The sequence below is a fragment of the Hippocampus comes genome, unplaced genomic scaffold (assembly GCF_001891065.2).
Source record: "Hippocampus comes isolate QL1 unplaced genomic scaffold, H_comes_QL1_v1.1 scaffold9, whole genome shotgun sequence".
Taxonomy (NCBI): Eukaryota; Metazoa; Chordata; class Actinopteri; order Syngnathiformes; family Syngnathidae; genus Hippocampus; species Hippocampus comes.
Window position 1 is genome coordinate 518,277 of NW_017805275.1, and position 15,808 is coordinate 534,084.

Here is a 15,808-nt window from a genome sequence, read left to right on the forward strand (position 1 = left end):
CGGCCCGCGGGCCGTATGTTTGACACCCCTGCTTTACATAATCATCTCGCGGGCCGGATTAAACTCCTTTGCGGGCCGGATCCGGCCCGCGGGCCGTATGTTTGACACCCCTGCTCTAAATTGTCCCTAGGTGTGAGTGTGAGCATGCGTGATTGTTTGTCTATGTGTGCCCTGCGATTGGCTCGCAACCAGTTCTGGTTTCCCCCACCGACTGCCCGAAGACAGCTGGAATAGGCTTCAATACAGCCACGACCCTTGTGAGGATAAGTGGATCAGAAAATGCACACGTTTTATACCCTGAAAAAAAAAGAAAATCAATTTTCAGCTATAACAGCATAAAATAAATTTTCAGGAAAAGACTAAAATTTTGTACCATTTTTCTCGTGTACTCGTGCTGAACACACAATTGTCTCAGTAGAAACTCTGTCTTCACACACAGATACCAGACTCAGTACATCCATGAGCATAAAAAAAGTTATGCCACAATCATCCCCCGCCGTGATTGCCAAGCTGCTCCAATGGCATGCTGGGGGAAGCTAATTAGCGCCACACAGCACTTTGTTCTCATACTGAAAATATCCATGCTGCCGACAGCCAGAGTTGGATTTGCCCACACATGTGCACCTGGCCATGTGCGCAACATTAACAGCCACAGCAACAACAACCCACACACGCACAAAATTCAGCCAATTACATGTTACCAGCGAAACACCCTCACACGTCAACATGGAATTTTTGTCAAGTGAGGATCAATCATTTGCTCATTTCACGGGCTTTGAATTTTAATGTGTTTATTGTCACACTGCAAGCTGCCATTATTGCACTAAACCATCTTATTTATTACAGTAAACTCATCTTCATGTATGTAATGAATAAATAATGTCATTGTGGGTTTCCCCGTTGCCACACTAATCCGATAATTCAGTGTCAAACTAAGTGATAATATCCGGATGATGATGTTTTTTTTTTTTTTTTATGGTGGATGCATAACAAATAAATGCGTATGGTGAGTAGAGAAAAAAAGGGCTGGTAAGTCTTCATGGATCTTACTGTTAAATACAGTACTTAACTGTGGAGATGATCTCAATGCAGCTACTAACTCAAACAACAGCACCAACATATCATATTTTGGTCAATTTGGCTTCTTGAATGGCTACACTTCAAGTAGACTCTGGCATGTGATCCCTCTATAATATTGTCCGTTCGTGTATGCATCAATTGTATGTATCATGGTGGGGGAGGACGATGATGGTAGAGATGCACTCACTTTTGTGCATTTCTTTCAAGGACACTAAGTGTTTAATCCTGCCTCCATAAAAGCCCCTCTGAAATGCATCTTTTCTACGTGCCGCTGATGCTGGATGGCCTTTATAATGGGGCACCTGGTTAGTGTCTATAGTTCCAATTCTTAAACTAATCTGTGCATTTTGTGGGGAAATTATGCATTTGGGACCCACAGAATATTTTGAGCAGGGATATGCATGCATGATAATAGCTTGCAGGAAGTGTTCATCAAAACACTTTCACACATGCAGCACAGTGACGAGCAATTAACCTTTGAGATCAATGTAGGGATGTAAGTCCCGATCAAAATAGAACTGTTTTCAACTGAATTTACAGTATGAAGCGACTCGAAAATTAGATTTTTGTTGTTTTTTTTTTTTCCCTCGTAAACTTCAATGTTTTTAACTTAGTTCTTGCCTTATTACATTGTTTTCCTGTAAAACACCAACTTCGCTCTGCTAGAATGAACACTTTTGGTCGCAAAAGTGTCTATGTATTGTCAGCAGGATTGCAAAATTGTGACTTTTTTTTTTTTACTGGATGTCATTCATGTAAAATAACATTTATATTGGAATATCACTTTATAGTCATACATTTGTGACTCATAATAATAATTGTCTGATTATTAGACTTAATCCTCGTATAAGCTCCAACTTAATGTCTTAGATTAACGTCTTTAAAATGCATCTTAAAACACATTTTTATTTTTCGGCTTTCGACTCAGCATGAAATTCTGCATTGTTTTTGTGTAATTACCGTAATTCATTGTCTTAACTGTATTTGCTTTTATACGTCAGATTTTTACCTTCTGTACAGCACTTTGCATGCAGCCAGCCTAGGGTCCATTTAAAGTGCTTTACAAATGAAGCGTAAATTAATGAGTACGAAGAGTAAATTAGACTTTCATGGCATCCTCTAGGACAATTACTATTTTTTTTCTCGAAATTTGACTTTGATTTGAAAAAATAAAAAAGAACACATGGTCAATTGTGGCATTTATCTTGTAAATTTTCCACTTTTTTCTTGCACACTCTGTTTCCATTTTTTTTCCTTCAACTTTTTGCCTACTTTTCTGTGTGGCCCCAAAAATGCTCGATCATGAGCAAAACATCACTTTTTAACAGGACAGACACCGAGGACGGCCTTAAAGTCTGTTCTGCTTCGACTTGAATTGAACGCAAATCTGTTCCGTGTCTTTAATTATTAAGCGACGCTGGCAAATTGTTATTTAATGTTGCTTGTTATTCCCTCAGTACGCCAGGGATGTTTTTGAGTAATCGAGCAGATGTTTTTATTCATTCAGCCAGTATGTGGCATGCAGCCTCTGTTCTGTTCATCATTAGCACGCTTATTTCGATGGTTAATAGATGTCTCTTTTTTTAACCATGGAAATCTGACATTGTTGAACAATGTGATAAAAATCCTTTACTCACCTTTTAAACACTGCCGTGCAGTAGTATTGAACCGACATTTTACCACACTGTCTCCACTGATGAGGCGCGAGTGGGCGTTCAAAATGTGATCAGGCTCACTCCGGAGAGACTCGCGCGTCCTTGGGTGAGAGTTGTTCGCGCGCGTGTGTGTGTGTGTGTGTGTGTGTGTGTGTGTGTGTGTGTGTGTGTGTGTGTGTGCGCGTGCATGAGCGCAACTCATTCTCATCATCAACCTCTTCCTCCCTGATGAGCCTATTAGGTACCCCAGAACTGCCACCCAGGGGTCAATTCATCTGATTGACTCGAGAGAGAAGCAAGACTTTTTTTTTGGGGGGGGGGGGTTGTTTCTTCTCTTGTTCATCAATAATTGGCCAATCAGCCCCCTGAGGCCTTTACCAGGCTCTACACTGAACTGATTCAGGGCATGCCTAAACTGCTTGCTCATTGTGGAAATTCACCTTTGTGCCACCTTTATATGTTTCCCACAGTGTAAATGCCCTTCTCAAACAATGTCAAGTAATCATTTTAATGGTGAAATGTGTCATCTTAAATATGTTGCTTGTAAGAATGCCTATTTTATCAGTGGTGTGGTATCTTTTAGGTCATGTTTAAGACAATGATGTCACCTTTAAATAAAAAAAGGTGAGACATATTACAGTTACAGTATTTCCCAATTGAAAACCAATTCCAGATCTAAAAATGTAATGTTTCTGACGTTCTCCTGCCAAAATGTATAAAAACAAAAATAAGTTCAACACTCCGAGCATCTGTTTACCAACCTTTCGGACCCCTTCGTTACTATTCATTTATTTATTTGGGAAGTAATCCAGCGCCATTTTACCTGAGACCTCAGAAGACTCTGAGACTCCCTTCAAAAATATTCACCCATCCACATCCAGACTGCAAATGTTCCTGCTTGAGCAAGGCAACCACTGGCTAATATCACCAGGATTCTTTCATTGGTGGGGAGTGTGTGTGTGTGTGTGTGTGTGTGTGTGGGGGGGGGGTGTTAAGGATTTTTACATGACAGTGCTTCCTTGTAAATCCATTTAGTTCAGATAAAGTGAGAGCATAACAATGGGATTTGGCAAACTCCAGTGTGACTTTAAGGATGATTTTCACTGTGCTGTGACTTTGCCCGCCTTGGTCCGCAGCGGGAAAGTCACCCTTTGCTCACTTTTAATTAAAGATCACGCACAAGAGGATAACCTAGACTCGAATTCTGTAACGTGACACTCACCAGGCTACAACTTAAACAAGACCTGCACAGTCTAATATGATATATTTGAGATCTTTTCAAATTTTACACAAAAGCTGGATAAAGTGAAACTTTTTTTCACATGTGGGAGGTTATGTTTATGCTTCTTTTTTTCCATTTGTTCGTTAGCAGGTTAGTCCCGGTTTCACTGTTGACACATGGGCGGTGCCATTACGATTTGGGGAATTGACACTCCCATGGACGGACGGACTCAAACTGTAAAACTACATCAAAGTTAAAGTGCATACATTCAACATGCATCTCACCTTGCAGAGGAAGTTAACATTGAAACCGAATGTTTGAGCATTCCTGGAGCCGGCGTTCATGTAGTTGCCGACCAGCAGCACCAATTCCAGCAGCTTCCTGAAGCCTTCGCTCTTTTTCACCTCCTCGCAGGCGAAGGTCACATTCATGATGTCGGGCCGGATGTTGTTCACCTGCTCCTCGAATGTCAGCTTGAAAAGGATGCCGTTGAGACGCGGCCGCAGGAGCTTGACCGAACTCATCTGAGGGACGCACGTCAGACACTCATCAATACATGAAGCAGCAAAATGACTGTTAGGTGTCAATAATACAATACAAACTTATTGGTTTTCGATATGGAAATATTACCTTTTTTCTTATTATGTCAAAGTCACTGTATAGTGACTCTTCTGAAGTCGACACACCGCTACGAAGAGTGTTGTCAACAACACTGGCAAAGCCTTTCCCTCCACTTTCAAATGCTATGGGCGTGTCCAATGAATACACGGAAACGCTCAACAATCAACTATCAGTTGCACACCTCGATTACGATCCAGAAGAAAAAAATGAGTTCACCAGTATCTTAATTATGCCTACACAACAGCTACACATTTTTGCCATGAAAAGATATTTCCAAGCCCCGCCAATGAGGTCGTGCCAGCTTGAAGCCCCGGGCCACACGCTAGCTGTCAAGTCGGACTAAAAAAAAGAATCACTCCCTCTATGCTCTTCCGGCTTCCTTTCGGTTCACTCAGCCCTATCACCTTTCTGTGCTTGTGGCATGCACGCATTCACAGGCGACGCCGAGGCATTTTAAGGCAAGGCAAGGCAACTTTACGTACAGTATATAGAGAACTCAATGTGCTTCACACAGCCAAGAGCAAAACACCCAAAAGCACGTACAAACAGACCAACGGAAGGCATTGAAACGCAAAGCAAAGAAAGCAAAAGTCACTCATTGAAATGATCAAAACAACATGTATTGATAACATTTAACGCATTTACAAAGAAAAGATGCCAGAAGTCGACGGGAATAAAAAGTAGCTTTCTGAAATCACCAAAAGACCGTATATGACATTGTTTGTTTTATGTGTTGTGTTGTATTATTTTGTCATTTTATGTTAAGTGTTCTTTTGATGGCGGCGTGGGCATCTGTTTAAGAGGGAGGAAATTTCATATGTGCTGTATCCACATACAGCACATTTGACAATAAAGTTATGCTTGATACTTGACTTGCTTATAAAAATGTTTAAAATCAAAGGAATCAAAGGAATATAAAAAAAGGAAAAGAGTTTTAACGTGGATTTAAAAGCATTTATAGTCGGGGCTCACTTCACTCCTGTTATTATTCAATTTGAGAGCAGCCGAACAGCTAAATGCCTCTTCACCATGTTTGCTTTAAAACCTGGGCCCCACTAACTGACCCGAGTCTGAAGACCGAAAGGGTTTATTTCCCATTAGCAGTTCCTTCATGTTCTCAGGACCCAAACCATCTGCTGATTGATGGACCAGGAGCAGAATTGTGAAATCTCTTCTCAAGCAGCATACAGGGAAGATCCATTTTCAGAGTGTAGTCTTAGCTCACTCCAAACTAAACATCGTGATTTTGCATGGTAATTGCTGATAAGCAAACAGAGGCGCTCAAATTCTTTTCTAGAAAGGGAGGGGCGACTCACACCGGGTCCCATTCTGAACTGGTGAAAGCTAACTGTTGATCAACACAAATTAGTACTACACCGTTCTCCGTCTTTTCACAGATTTTCAGCAATTATCAAACATGTAAAAAGTACTTGGACATGAATTTCTGAATTCACTTTATGGGGTCTTTAAATTAATTGCGTGGGAAAAGGGCTTCACTTTTTTGCATGCTTACTAAGACGGCAGAAGAACATGCAGCGTTCAAGAGAACTTCCCCCATCTAAGAAAAGCTGTTTCATTAGAGCCATGGCTGAGTCTGGATGAGATGTTTGTCAAACACACACACACGCACGTCTCCATCAGTTGAACCGATTCCTATACTATAAGCTTTAACGTCTCTTATTTCCCCTGGGAACTAAATAGCTGCAAAGAAGCTTCTTCATCAGCGCCGAGGTATATGATCACAAGATGGGTGAGATCATTTTGGAAGGCTGCCACCCCCACCGCTTCATTACACTTCCCTAAAAGACAGAGGCCGACAACTTTCATCAAGTTAGGAGGAGGAAATTAAGGAGATGGGAGAGCACCTCGCATGCACCCCTGCGACCAACGTCTTTATTAAAGTGCTTAATGGCACTCTAGCATCTTGGAGAGTTTGGCAATAACGTTGCCCAAACTGGAGAACATACACTTAAGTATGTCCACATACACCATTTTTGAGAGGACACACACTTCGCTACCAGTGGTGTTTTTTTTTCAAACCAAACAGATGCCTTTGATTGTGCGCATTGTTTAGTTTCTTTTGGCCATCTAAAGAATTTGACTCACCACAATTCCAAACTGCTCCGACTCCACCAGCTCTTCATATTCACTCTTCAGTTCCGCTAGCGCTGACAGCTCGTTCTGCTCCGGCAGGTTTTTTATCAGGTTCTGCGCGCACACACACACACACACACACACACACACACACACACACACACACACACACACACACACACTTTAAGTGAATATACAAGTGAACACACACACACTTTAAGTGAATATACAACTGATTGTTAATGCAAATCTCAATTTCAGTCCATCTCATGCCAAAGACAAGGTTGCGTCTGATGCATTAAATCAACTTGTTACATTTGACAGCCGTCATTCAGCCTGGCTGAACTCTGTGTGGACCGAACAACTACTTAGAACTGTGAATGAAGAAAAGATAGAAGCCAAATGGGCAGAACAGTCCCCTCTGTGCCCAGTATCATATTTTGGTCATCTGATAAAAAAATGTCATGTGAATTGATTACATTTCAGTTAAATCAAATCCCGAGTCTGCGATTGGCTGGCAAGCAGTTCAGGGTGTCCCCTGACTACTGCTCGAGGACAGCTGGAATAGTCTCCAGCACGCCCCCAACCCTTGTGAGGATAAAGCGAATCAGAAAATGGATGAATGGATGGAAATCCAGCGTTGCGGTCTCAAGAAAACAGAGCTGGACTGACTTGGTCTCAATGCAGTCTTTAAGAAGTTCTAGTTGAGAGTGGCCATGGTTCTTATCCTCACAAACTTCAAAATTATTTACCAGAATATTTGACAGGAAGGGTCTTCCTGTCTTCCGTTTCTCAGCCTGAGAAAGAAAGACCATCTCCTAAGACTTTTTTGTGGCCATTTCAGGTACAACCACCCCTATTTCTTTGGCGGCTAATGATGTCATCTATCTTATTCCCCTTGGGGGACTGAGCAGTGTAAAGAGAAGGCAATAAAACGAGACTTTGCACGTCTTCACTGAGACAGAATCGTCATTGCAAATGCTTCTGCTGACGCTCCAATTAGAGCCTTGATAATAAGATTTGTGATCATATCACTAGAAGCATATCCAATTCCCATTTAGAGAAGAAAAAAATAAATAAATTATTTGTGTGAAATTGATTTGCAATTGATCGAGAAATATAAAGTAATTAAATGATAACAGGCTGCACATTTTGTCTTGTTCCCAACAGGCTTGAGAATAATTTCTACAGTGGATAATACAGAGCTAATGTTTGATAATTACTCATCCAGAATATTCAATTCATACGCCGTACCTGATGAACTGATGGGAAATGCAGTGGGTTTAATATTGAAAGGAAATAGACAAACTCACGTGAATTGCAAATATATGTTTGTAATGAAGCCAATATGTATGCAAGTGTGGAGTAATAAGCGCAAGGTAACTTGCTCCTGTGCACCCCCCCCCCGACTCCCCGCTCCATTTTAGGGGACAATAGCTTGTGAATTACCAACAGCATCCATCACCTTGTCCAAACATTATCATTAAACATGCTCAATAAAGACTAATCATTGTTCATTGAATCTCCACACACACTTGGCCTTGCATCGTCGTGGCAGCTAGACAAAAGAAATACAGTGGTTAGAGAACAATGATTTTCAGTAGCAATTAACTTTTATTTATTAATTTGGTTTGTTTTTAATTTTGATTTAATATGGGTCGGGATTTAAATCATATACACTGACTACTAATAATAGTAATAAATGGAATATTAAGACATGAACAAGAACAACAAATACTATATACTGTTGGGTACAATAATAAAATATCTTAAAATTTGGACACTCAATCAAATCTGTCATGACATTTGAAAAAATATTTTGATACATTAGAGCTTGTTTTAGATCCTTTTCAATTGTACAGGTCTGCCTACTGTAATATAGTGGTGAGTGGGCTCACACACACACACGCACACACACACACACACACAAATGCAGAAAGACAAAGAAGCGAATAATCAAATCCTGCGTGTGCTCCTCATTCTATTCATCTGTTATCTTGTTAATTATAAGGAACCCCGTAGAGCTCCGCTGACACAAAGGCAGCGCCATATGTGCCGCAAAGTGGGGGGACCGGGCGACGGTGCTGGGCCAGACTGCTCACCACAGGCCACCAGACACACAAACACATACACGCAAGTATACACAGCAACAGGAAAGATGACTGCAAGCGCGCGAGCAGCAACAAACATTTACCGGAGGACTTGGCACCACATATCAAGGCATACAGGAAGCAAAGTAATCAAAGAAGCAAACTGTAAACAACACAATGTATGCTGTCTCCTTTTAAAAAATAAATACATAAATAAATAAAAATACACATACATACATATATGTATACGTGTATATATATGTATATATACATACGGGTATATATGTATATATACACATACATGTGATCTTTCCTGTAATACCTGGATTGGGAAAGCAATTAAAAATAAATAAATACATAAATAAAAATAATAATGAAAACTGCAACCTGGAGAGAAGAACTCTCACGGCCCACTTTTACAGAAGTGAAGGACAATAAAGAAGACAATTTTTCAAAAAGAAAACATATTTGAAGCATTTAAAATCTGTCAGAGCACTTTTGTAGGAAGCTCAGGCCGTGACAATCCTCCGCACAAAAATGAATAAAGTCAAACTGGCTCTCACAATTTCACAAAATAGTACCATCAGATGTCAATGATCCTGGCAGTGACCTCTTCTTTTTGGAAAAGTCTAAATCGTGTTGTTTTGCAAAGGAACCAAGTTTGAATATTTCACCCACTATCATTTCGCAACTCATTTTTAGGTCTCGAGCCACCAGTCGAGAATCACTGCTATACTGACCTCGAGAAAAATAAACAAACAAAAACGCACTTGTTTGCAGAGTTGCGCAAGTAGCAAAATGTTTCATCAGAAGCCAAGGTGGCTGGGATGGCGTAGTGATGTCACATGCAATGATGGGTCCAAATCCCAAAATTGGTCTTTTGGTCAACATTGTAATAAAGCAACATGCAAATACAACTTTAGTTTGAAATTCTTGATGACACGAAAAGAAAAAACAAAAAACAAAACAGCCGGTGAGGATGCAGTGCTTAACACGAAAAATGCTTCTGCAACAAAGACAGATCAAGAGTGTTATGAAAATCCATAAGCCATCTACTCTCCTGTCAAACTTAATTACAGCATTCCCAGCAGTAATATCGAAATGATGAGAAAGGCCAAAGTTCCTTGAGATGCTTTCGGAGGCCCATTTAATCGATAGGTCGTTTCTCAGAGCAATACATTCTTCATTAAATTGGCTTGAATAAACCAGAGTAAGAATGATCTAATATCAAGAAGAAGAAGAAAAAAAAAAAAGACAACGTTCCTCTCTATTAACATCCATGAGGTGCCGACCATGGAGAATGGTGGGTGTGGGGGTTTCATATCTGCCATGTGCTTGACAGATGTGATCCGCTCCTTTTAATTCATTTCCATCAGCATTTGGCGAGACAAAGACACGCACTCCCACGAAGTCCCCTGCCCACGCTTTGTGATGAAGAGCAAAACGAGACAGTCATCTCTCCATTGCGACGCCGCAGCATGTTTCCTTCCCACCTCACGGCAAATCAGAGGATGCTTCCGTTTGGAATCAATGAGCAAATAATAGAGCAAGTGGAAGACTTGCTAAACATCCCTAAGCCTGTTACTTGTCAAGACTTGCACGGAACCATTTCAAATGTTTCATTCGTCTCCGTCTTTCTCATTTCTGGCTTGAAGCCGGGCACGACAACAAATATCCGTTGTGGTTAAAGACGGCATCCAGCTCAAACACCACTATGTAATTGGAATATGGCAATCAAGATGGCTGAAAGAAAAAAATGGACAGACTTAGGTACGTAACGCACAGAAGAAATGGATGAATAAAGACGATCATACCCACTGATCCTCTACAACAAAACACTTTCGATTTCTGATCAACCACTAGGAGTCAGAGAGATGGCCTCAATCTTACTGTATATCAGAAAATGTTCACGAAAAACAACAACCCTCCCCAAAAAAAAATCCAAAAAACTTATTTACTGTATGTACACTCTCAATCAGTGTTTTTTAAAGTAAATGGAGACTAATGCCAAATTTGTCAAATGCTTTACTAATTTCATTGGGCCTGTAGGATTTTTTTATATATCATCAGATGGCAGATTAAGTGCCATTTTGAAGGATTAGTAAGATTTTGGATAATCAAATGTAACACTTTTTAACAACCTGATTGACTGTGCGTTACTGGATGTGCCCCAAAAGGTTGTTCTACCCAAAATGATTTCATTTCTTCCGACATAACGCATAAGAAATTGGCCTTTATAAAGACAGCAATTCTGAGTTTCGATTGCCCCTGTGGCACGATCTTCAATGAAACACTTTGAAAGACATTGACTCTGGACCAAAAAAAGTGTTAATTTCACAAAAAATTGAAGAATACAAACTATTTTGGGTATCTCCAGTGTTGCTCGTCAAAGTATCCAAATATATCAAATTGCATTAAGATACAGAGTGACACCTGCGTGAAACATTGTGAAATCGCATTCAATTAAATGAGAAAAAAACAGTTCCACGGAAACACTGGTGGAGCTGAAAAAGAGGAATTAATTGTAAAGTTGGGCCTGGAAAACCTTTTCAGACAGTGTGACATCAAATGTGTCTCGTGGAACCAAATATGCGGAATCTCCATTTAATTTGCACACCTGAGCTCTTTTTTAAGCGAGGTGTTGTTGTGAAGGGGAATTTAAAAAAAATGAAGAAAAGAAAAAGAGATAAATAAAATAATCTTTGGAAGTAAACAGATGGAATTGGAGGGAAATGCAAGGGAAGTAAAATACAGGTGCCAGACAAAAATAAATAAACGGGAGAGGGCAACTATCAACTGGATGCTACAATGTTTTTCCTTGCATCAGTACATTCAATTCAGTAGCAAAACTATGGCAACTCGATCTGTGCAATGAGCAACATTAGATTGGCCAAGCAGGTAATGTTGCCACGATGATTTGCCCACCAGTTAGCAGGATTAAGCCACTTAGAGTAGTTCTATACTCAATTTTGGAGTAGTAGGGATACAGTAATAATTCCGACAAATTTATGCCAATGTCTTCTGCTGAAAATGCAAAGACTTTTGGGGTCCCCAACTTTAAAAGTCTAAAATTCTAAGTCTAAACACCAGTTTTGAACATCAACATGACAATTCATGGTTATGTTTGTCATAACAGGATGCACGGCAACATTTGAAGGAGCCACGTGCAAGTTGGCCATTTTGAAGACAGACATTTGGATGAACTTCAAGCTCGCATTTTGATCAACTCCAACTTGAGACTCCACCTAAATGGTCAAAAAGAGAAGTCTTGGACAGATGGGCGATGAGAATTTGCAGGGTCTTTTGTCATGATGCTGTGGGCAGAGTTTGGTGTCAAAGTTTGCTCATCAATTTGGTGATTTGCAATGAGAACTGGTGAGACATAGGAAGTACGATAGGAAATCCGAACCCCAATTCAGTCTTAGAGGAAGCTTGTGCTCGATTACTCATACTTGTGTGATATTGCTTGTGTCTGAACATTTAATCAGTAAATCACAAAACACCAGTATATAAGTGCTGCTCGAAAGTCATTAGTTTGAGAGCAAAAGCAAAGTGCCACCTGTCACAGAATTGTGTGTTTGTGTGGAGTATCCATCAATGACAATGTTCACTCAAGAGTACATTAGGAACTTTAGGCCATGGCCACAGTTTGCTAATGGACACTAGATATAACACCATTTTTTTTTGGGGGGCGGGGGGTTCCCTTAGTTTCCTCGTGTATCTTTTCCCCTTCCCAAATAAGTGTCATGCGTTTAAGATGCCGTCATCAAATTAGCATTTGCAGTGCGAGAGTTGTGCACGCCGCGCCAAAGTAAACCCCAATTATACCCAAGGCGAACTCTCTGTCTCCTCCTTCAGCACTAATCTAGCAGGCCCAATGCACAGCCATACTTATCACCACGGCACACATGTGCACTTGTACATCATGCAAATGATGCTCAGTGGCATGCCAAACTGCTGCAATCACCTGTTGTTACAAATGAGAACAAAGTCTGGCACTGCCCTTGCCAGAGCCTGCAAGCCAATGGGCATCTAGGTGTAATGATGGGAGGGCGTGAGGGGTCGGGCCGTATGCATATGGATGAGAGATGTCTGGATGATTGACAAGAGAGATAAACAATAACAACAAGTGAGACTGGTGCAACAGGCTCCCGTGAGACTCTGCAGGAAAGGTTGTTGCCATGGTGAAGGTGAAGCGAGGAAAGGTGAGGCCGTATCCTGACAAGCCTTTGTTGACTTCACTGTGACACAACCAACATGTTAGAACGGTACGCCGTGTCATTGCCCTTCCTGATTATCATTATACAAACATATATATATAAAATTTGACACATTTATAATCTTACTAACCCAGGAGTGGATTAACTCAGACAAGCAAGGATTAGTGCAATTAAACTCGGGTGGATCATTTGAAGACATTAGCCTGAGATCAAAAGAAGGCCATTCATTCTTTGGCAACTTCATATGAGATTCATGACACGTGGTCAAAATGTCATGTTAATTCATAATAAGGAGAGGACGCTGTCAGTTGAATGCACTTTTTGGTGCAAGCACGGGAGGTAAAACTGAAAAATGCTCTCACAACTATTATTTTCATCTCCATCTGGCCTGAGTGGGCTGTTTTCCTGTCTTATATGTAATTAATGACAATGTCGACTAAATATTTTGCAGGCAGCCTTGTGAGCCAGCTGCTGCCGATGGATTTGACTGTGATGGTTTCCTTGGAGACTGTAGGCAGGTCTCATTTAAAGTGACATACATTTCCCTGAGTCCTTGTCAAATTATTGCCCCTCAAACTGATTGTCAGACACGCATGTGGGATAGGATTTGGCGCCAAACACAAAACCAAAAAGACACTTAAAAAAAGGTCATTGTAGCTGAAAGCAACAATGAAGGGGGCAGAAGCCTCCGTTTTCAAGAAAAAAAAAAAATCCTCAAAATGATGATAAGAATGGATGTCATGCTCAAGCCACGTTGGTTGGCGAAGGGGGAGGAAAAAAAACTGTTGTTTGGCCCATCTTTCAAGCTCACCCGGTAATGATTGGAGCATTTTTTTTTTTCTAACTTCTCAACTCAGAGTGGGTTTTAGGGTGGGCTATGATCGAGACTTTTAAAATCAGAGGTGGGCCTTCCATCAGCACTGACGGAATATTCGTCAATTTGTCACTGCCGGTTGCCCATTTTGCTGAAGAATGACGGGAAACTTAAAAAAACAAACAAATTAACAAACAAAAAAAAAACCCAAAATGGACTAAGATAGCTGTGACAAAAAACAAACAAACAACAACAAAAACAAACAAAAAAAAAAACCAGATGGATGAAGACAGCGGTGACAAACTGTAAATTATCAATGACAACTGACGATTAAAGTCTTGCTTCAGTTTGAAATAATGACGAATGGAGAGGTGGCCCGGCCACTGCTGAATGACGACCGGCAACATTTCCAGACGCGCCCATGACTGCTAAAATATAAAAAAAATATATATATATGTATCCCTAATACACACACAGTTGCAAAAATGTGTGTTTCTGAGCACCTAATATTCGAACAGGGGTGTGTAGACTTTTGATATTCCACATGGAATTCTTCTAGGACAAAAGAGCTGAACAATAATTTCCCTCGTAGCTCGAAAACATTCAGCGCTTTATTGACTGAAGGTATAGATAAATAAAAGGCGAGAAGCCTCTCTGCTCTTCGTTCTGCGCAAAACTTTCAACATCCTAAATAGTCTTTTATAGATTAGGTATAGAGAGAGTCATTTGCCTTTCGTTCCTTTTAAAATGAATTGGCCAAAATTAAATATTAATAGGACACTCTGATATCCTTAAAAACAAGCCCCCAAGGCAACATCATCCAATGACAAGGAATAGCTCGCCCAAACACACACACACGCCAAGAACAGTTTGTGCTTAAATGTTGAGAGATGAGTCCCGCATGTCGGCTCCATCAGTTGGTTCAGTCTGGGTCAGGATCAGGGTAAACCGTCTTGAGTGTGGCAGTAGACAAAGTCTTGTTGCTCTTCTAGTTGCGCATCAGGTGTTTGCATTTATTTTGACATAACTTTGAAAATGGAGGTGCTGTGATTCATACGACTGCCGTTTGATTATACGCTGGCTCTCGCTCGCTGAGGTCAGTCGAGAGATGAGCACTGATGTGACGTGGAAATGTCTGAAGCGAACCACGCTTGGGCATGAGGGATTCTGTGATCACAGGAATGCCATGTCCCGGGAGCTGTTGCTTGATTTATAAGACGCATGCAGAAAGCTGACTTGATGGATTTGCCTACGAGATCACAAACAGGTGAGGATTAAGCCTCGATTCAAGGACTTGATTCCAACTGTCTGGTCATGATTCAAATCGGGTGCATTACTGAAAGTTCAGAAACTGTCAATTTTTTGACTTGACTGTAAAAGAGTGCCTCGCCAAAGATAAAGTGTGAATTGTCATGAGTCTCAGCGGATGCTATCGACACTTTCATTCAGAACTTCCATTGCATTCTCATAGCACGTTAGTGTCTAGGGCAGCGTGTCTGCCTCACAGACAGAAGGTGCTGAGTTCAAAGGTCCACTGCACACACTTTTTGTCGGCATTGGCATCAAAAAAGTAAAAAAAAAAAAAAAAAAAGACATCTGCAACGCTTCTTTGTTACTGGCTGTATTCTGAGTTAAGTTTTACAACAGTAATGACGCAGTGCTGTGCAATCTCTGGAGCCCTGCTGCTAGCTTGGGTTTCCGGGGCTTTGCTGTAACTATTTTTGAATATTCATCTCGGGGGGAATACAATAAAATAAAAGCACACTCCTCCTTTGCTAACACCGGGGCAAAACACTCCTAAACTCAACTCAACTCAACTGTATTTATAGAGCACTTTCAAACAGCCATCGCTGCATACAAAGTGCTGTACATGGAGCAACTAACATATACAACAGTAAAGCAACAAATCGGTAACAAAGACGGTAGAAAGCACCGAACAGCAAAACTGCTGAGTCAAATGCCAAAGAATACAAGTGAGTTTTGAGGCGGGTTTTAAAGATGGGCAGCGAGTA

General features: G+C 40.8%; 1 protein-coding gene across 9 annotated transcripts in view; it reads right to left on the bottom strand.

The window, feature by feature from the left end:
• diaph2 (diaphanous-related formin 2) overlaps positions 1-15,808 on the bottom strand; it is a 375,631-nt gene that overhangs the window by 143,439 nt on the left and 216,384 nt on the right. For all 9 annotated transcript variants that reach the window (XR_002168264.1, XM_019869829.1, XM_019869828.1 and 6 more), the window contains 2 exons: positions 6,685-6,786; positions 4,242-4,481 (listed from right to left, as the gene is read on the bottom strand). Coding sequence is in view for 8 of the 9 variants with exons in the window: in XM_019869829.1 (XP_019725388.1) it covers positions 4,242-4,481; positions 6,685-6,786 (342 nt within the window). In the remaining variant the exon portion in view is untranslated. The remainder of the gene's footprint in view (positions 1-4,241; positions 4,482-6,684; positions 6,787-15,808) is intronic.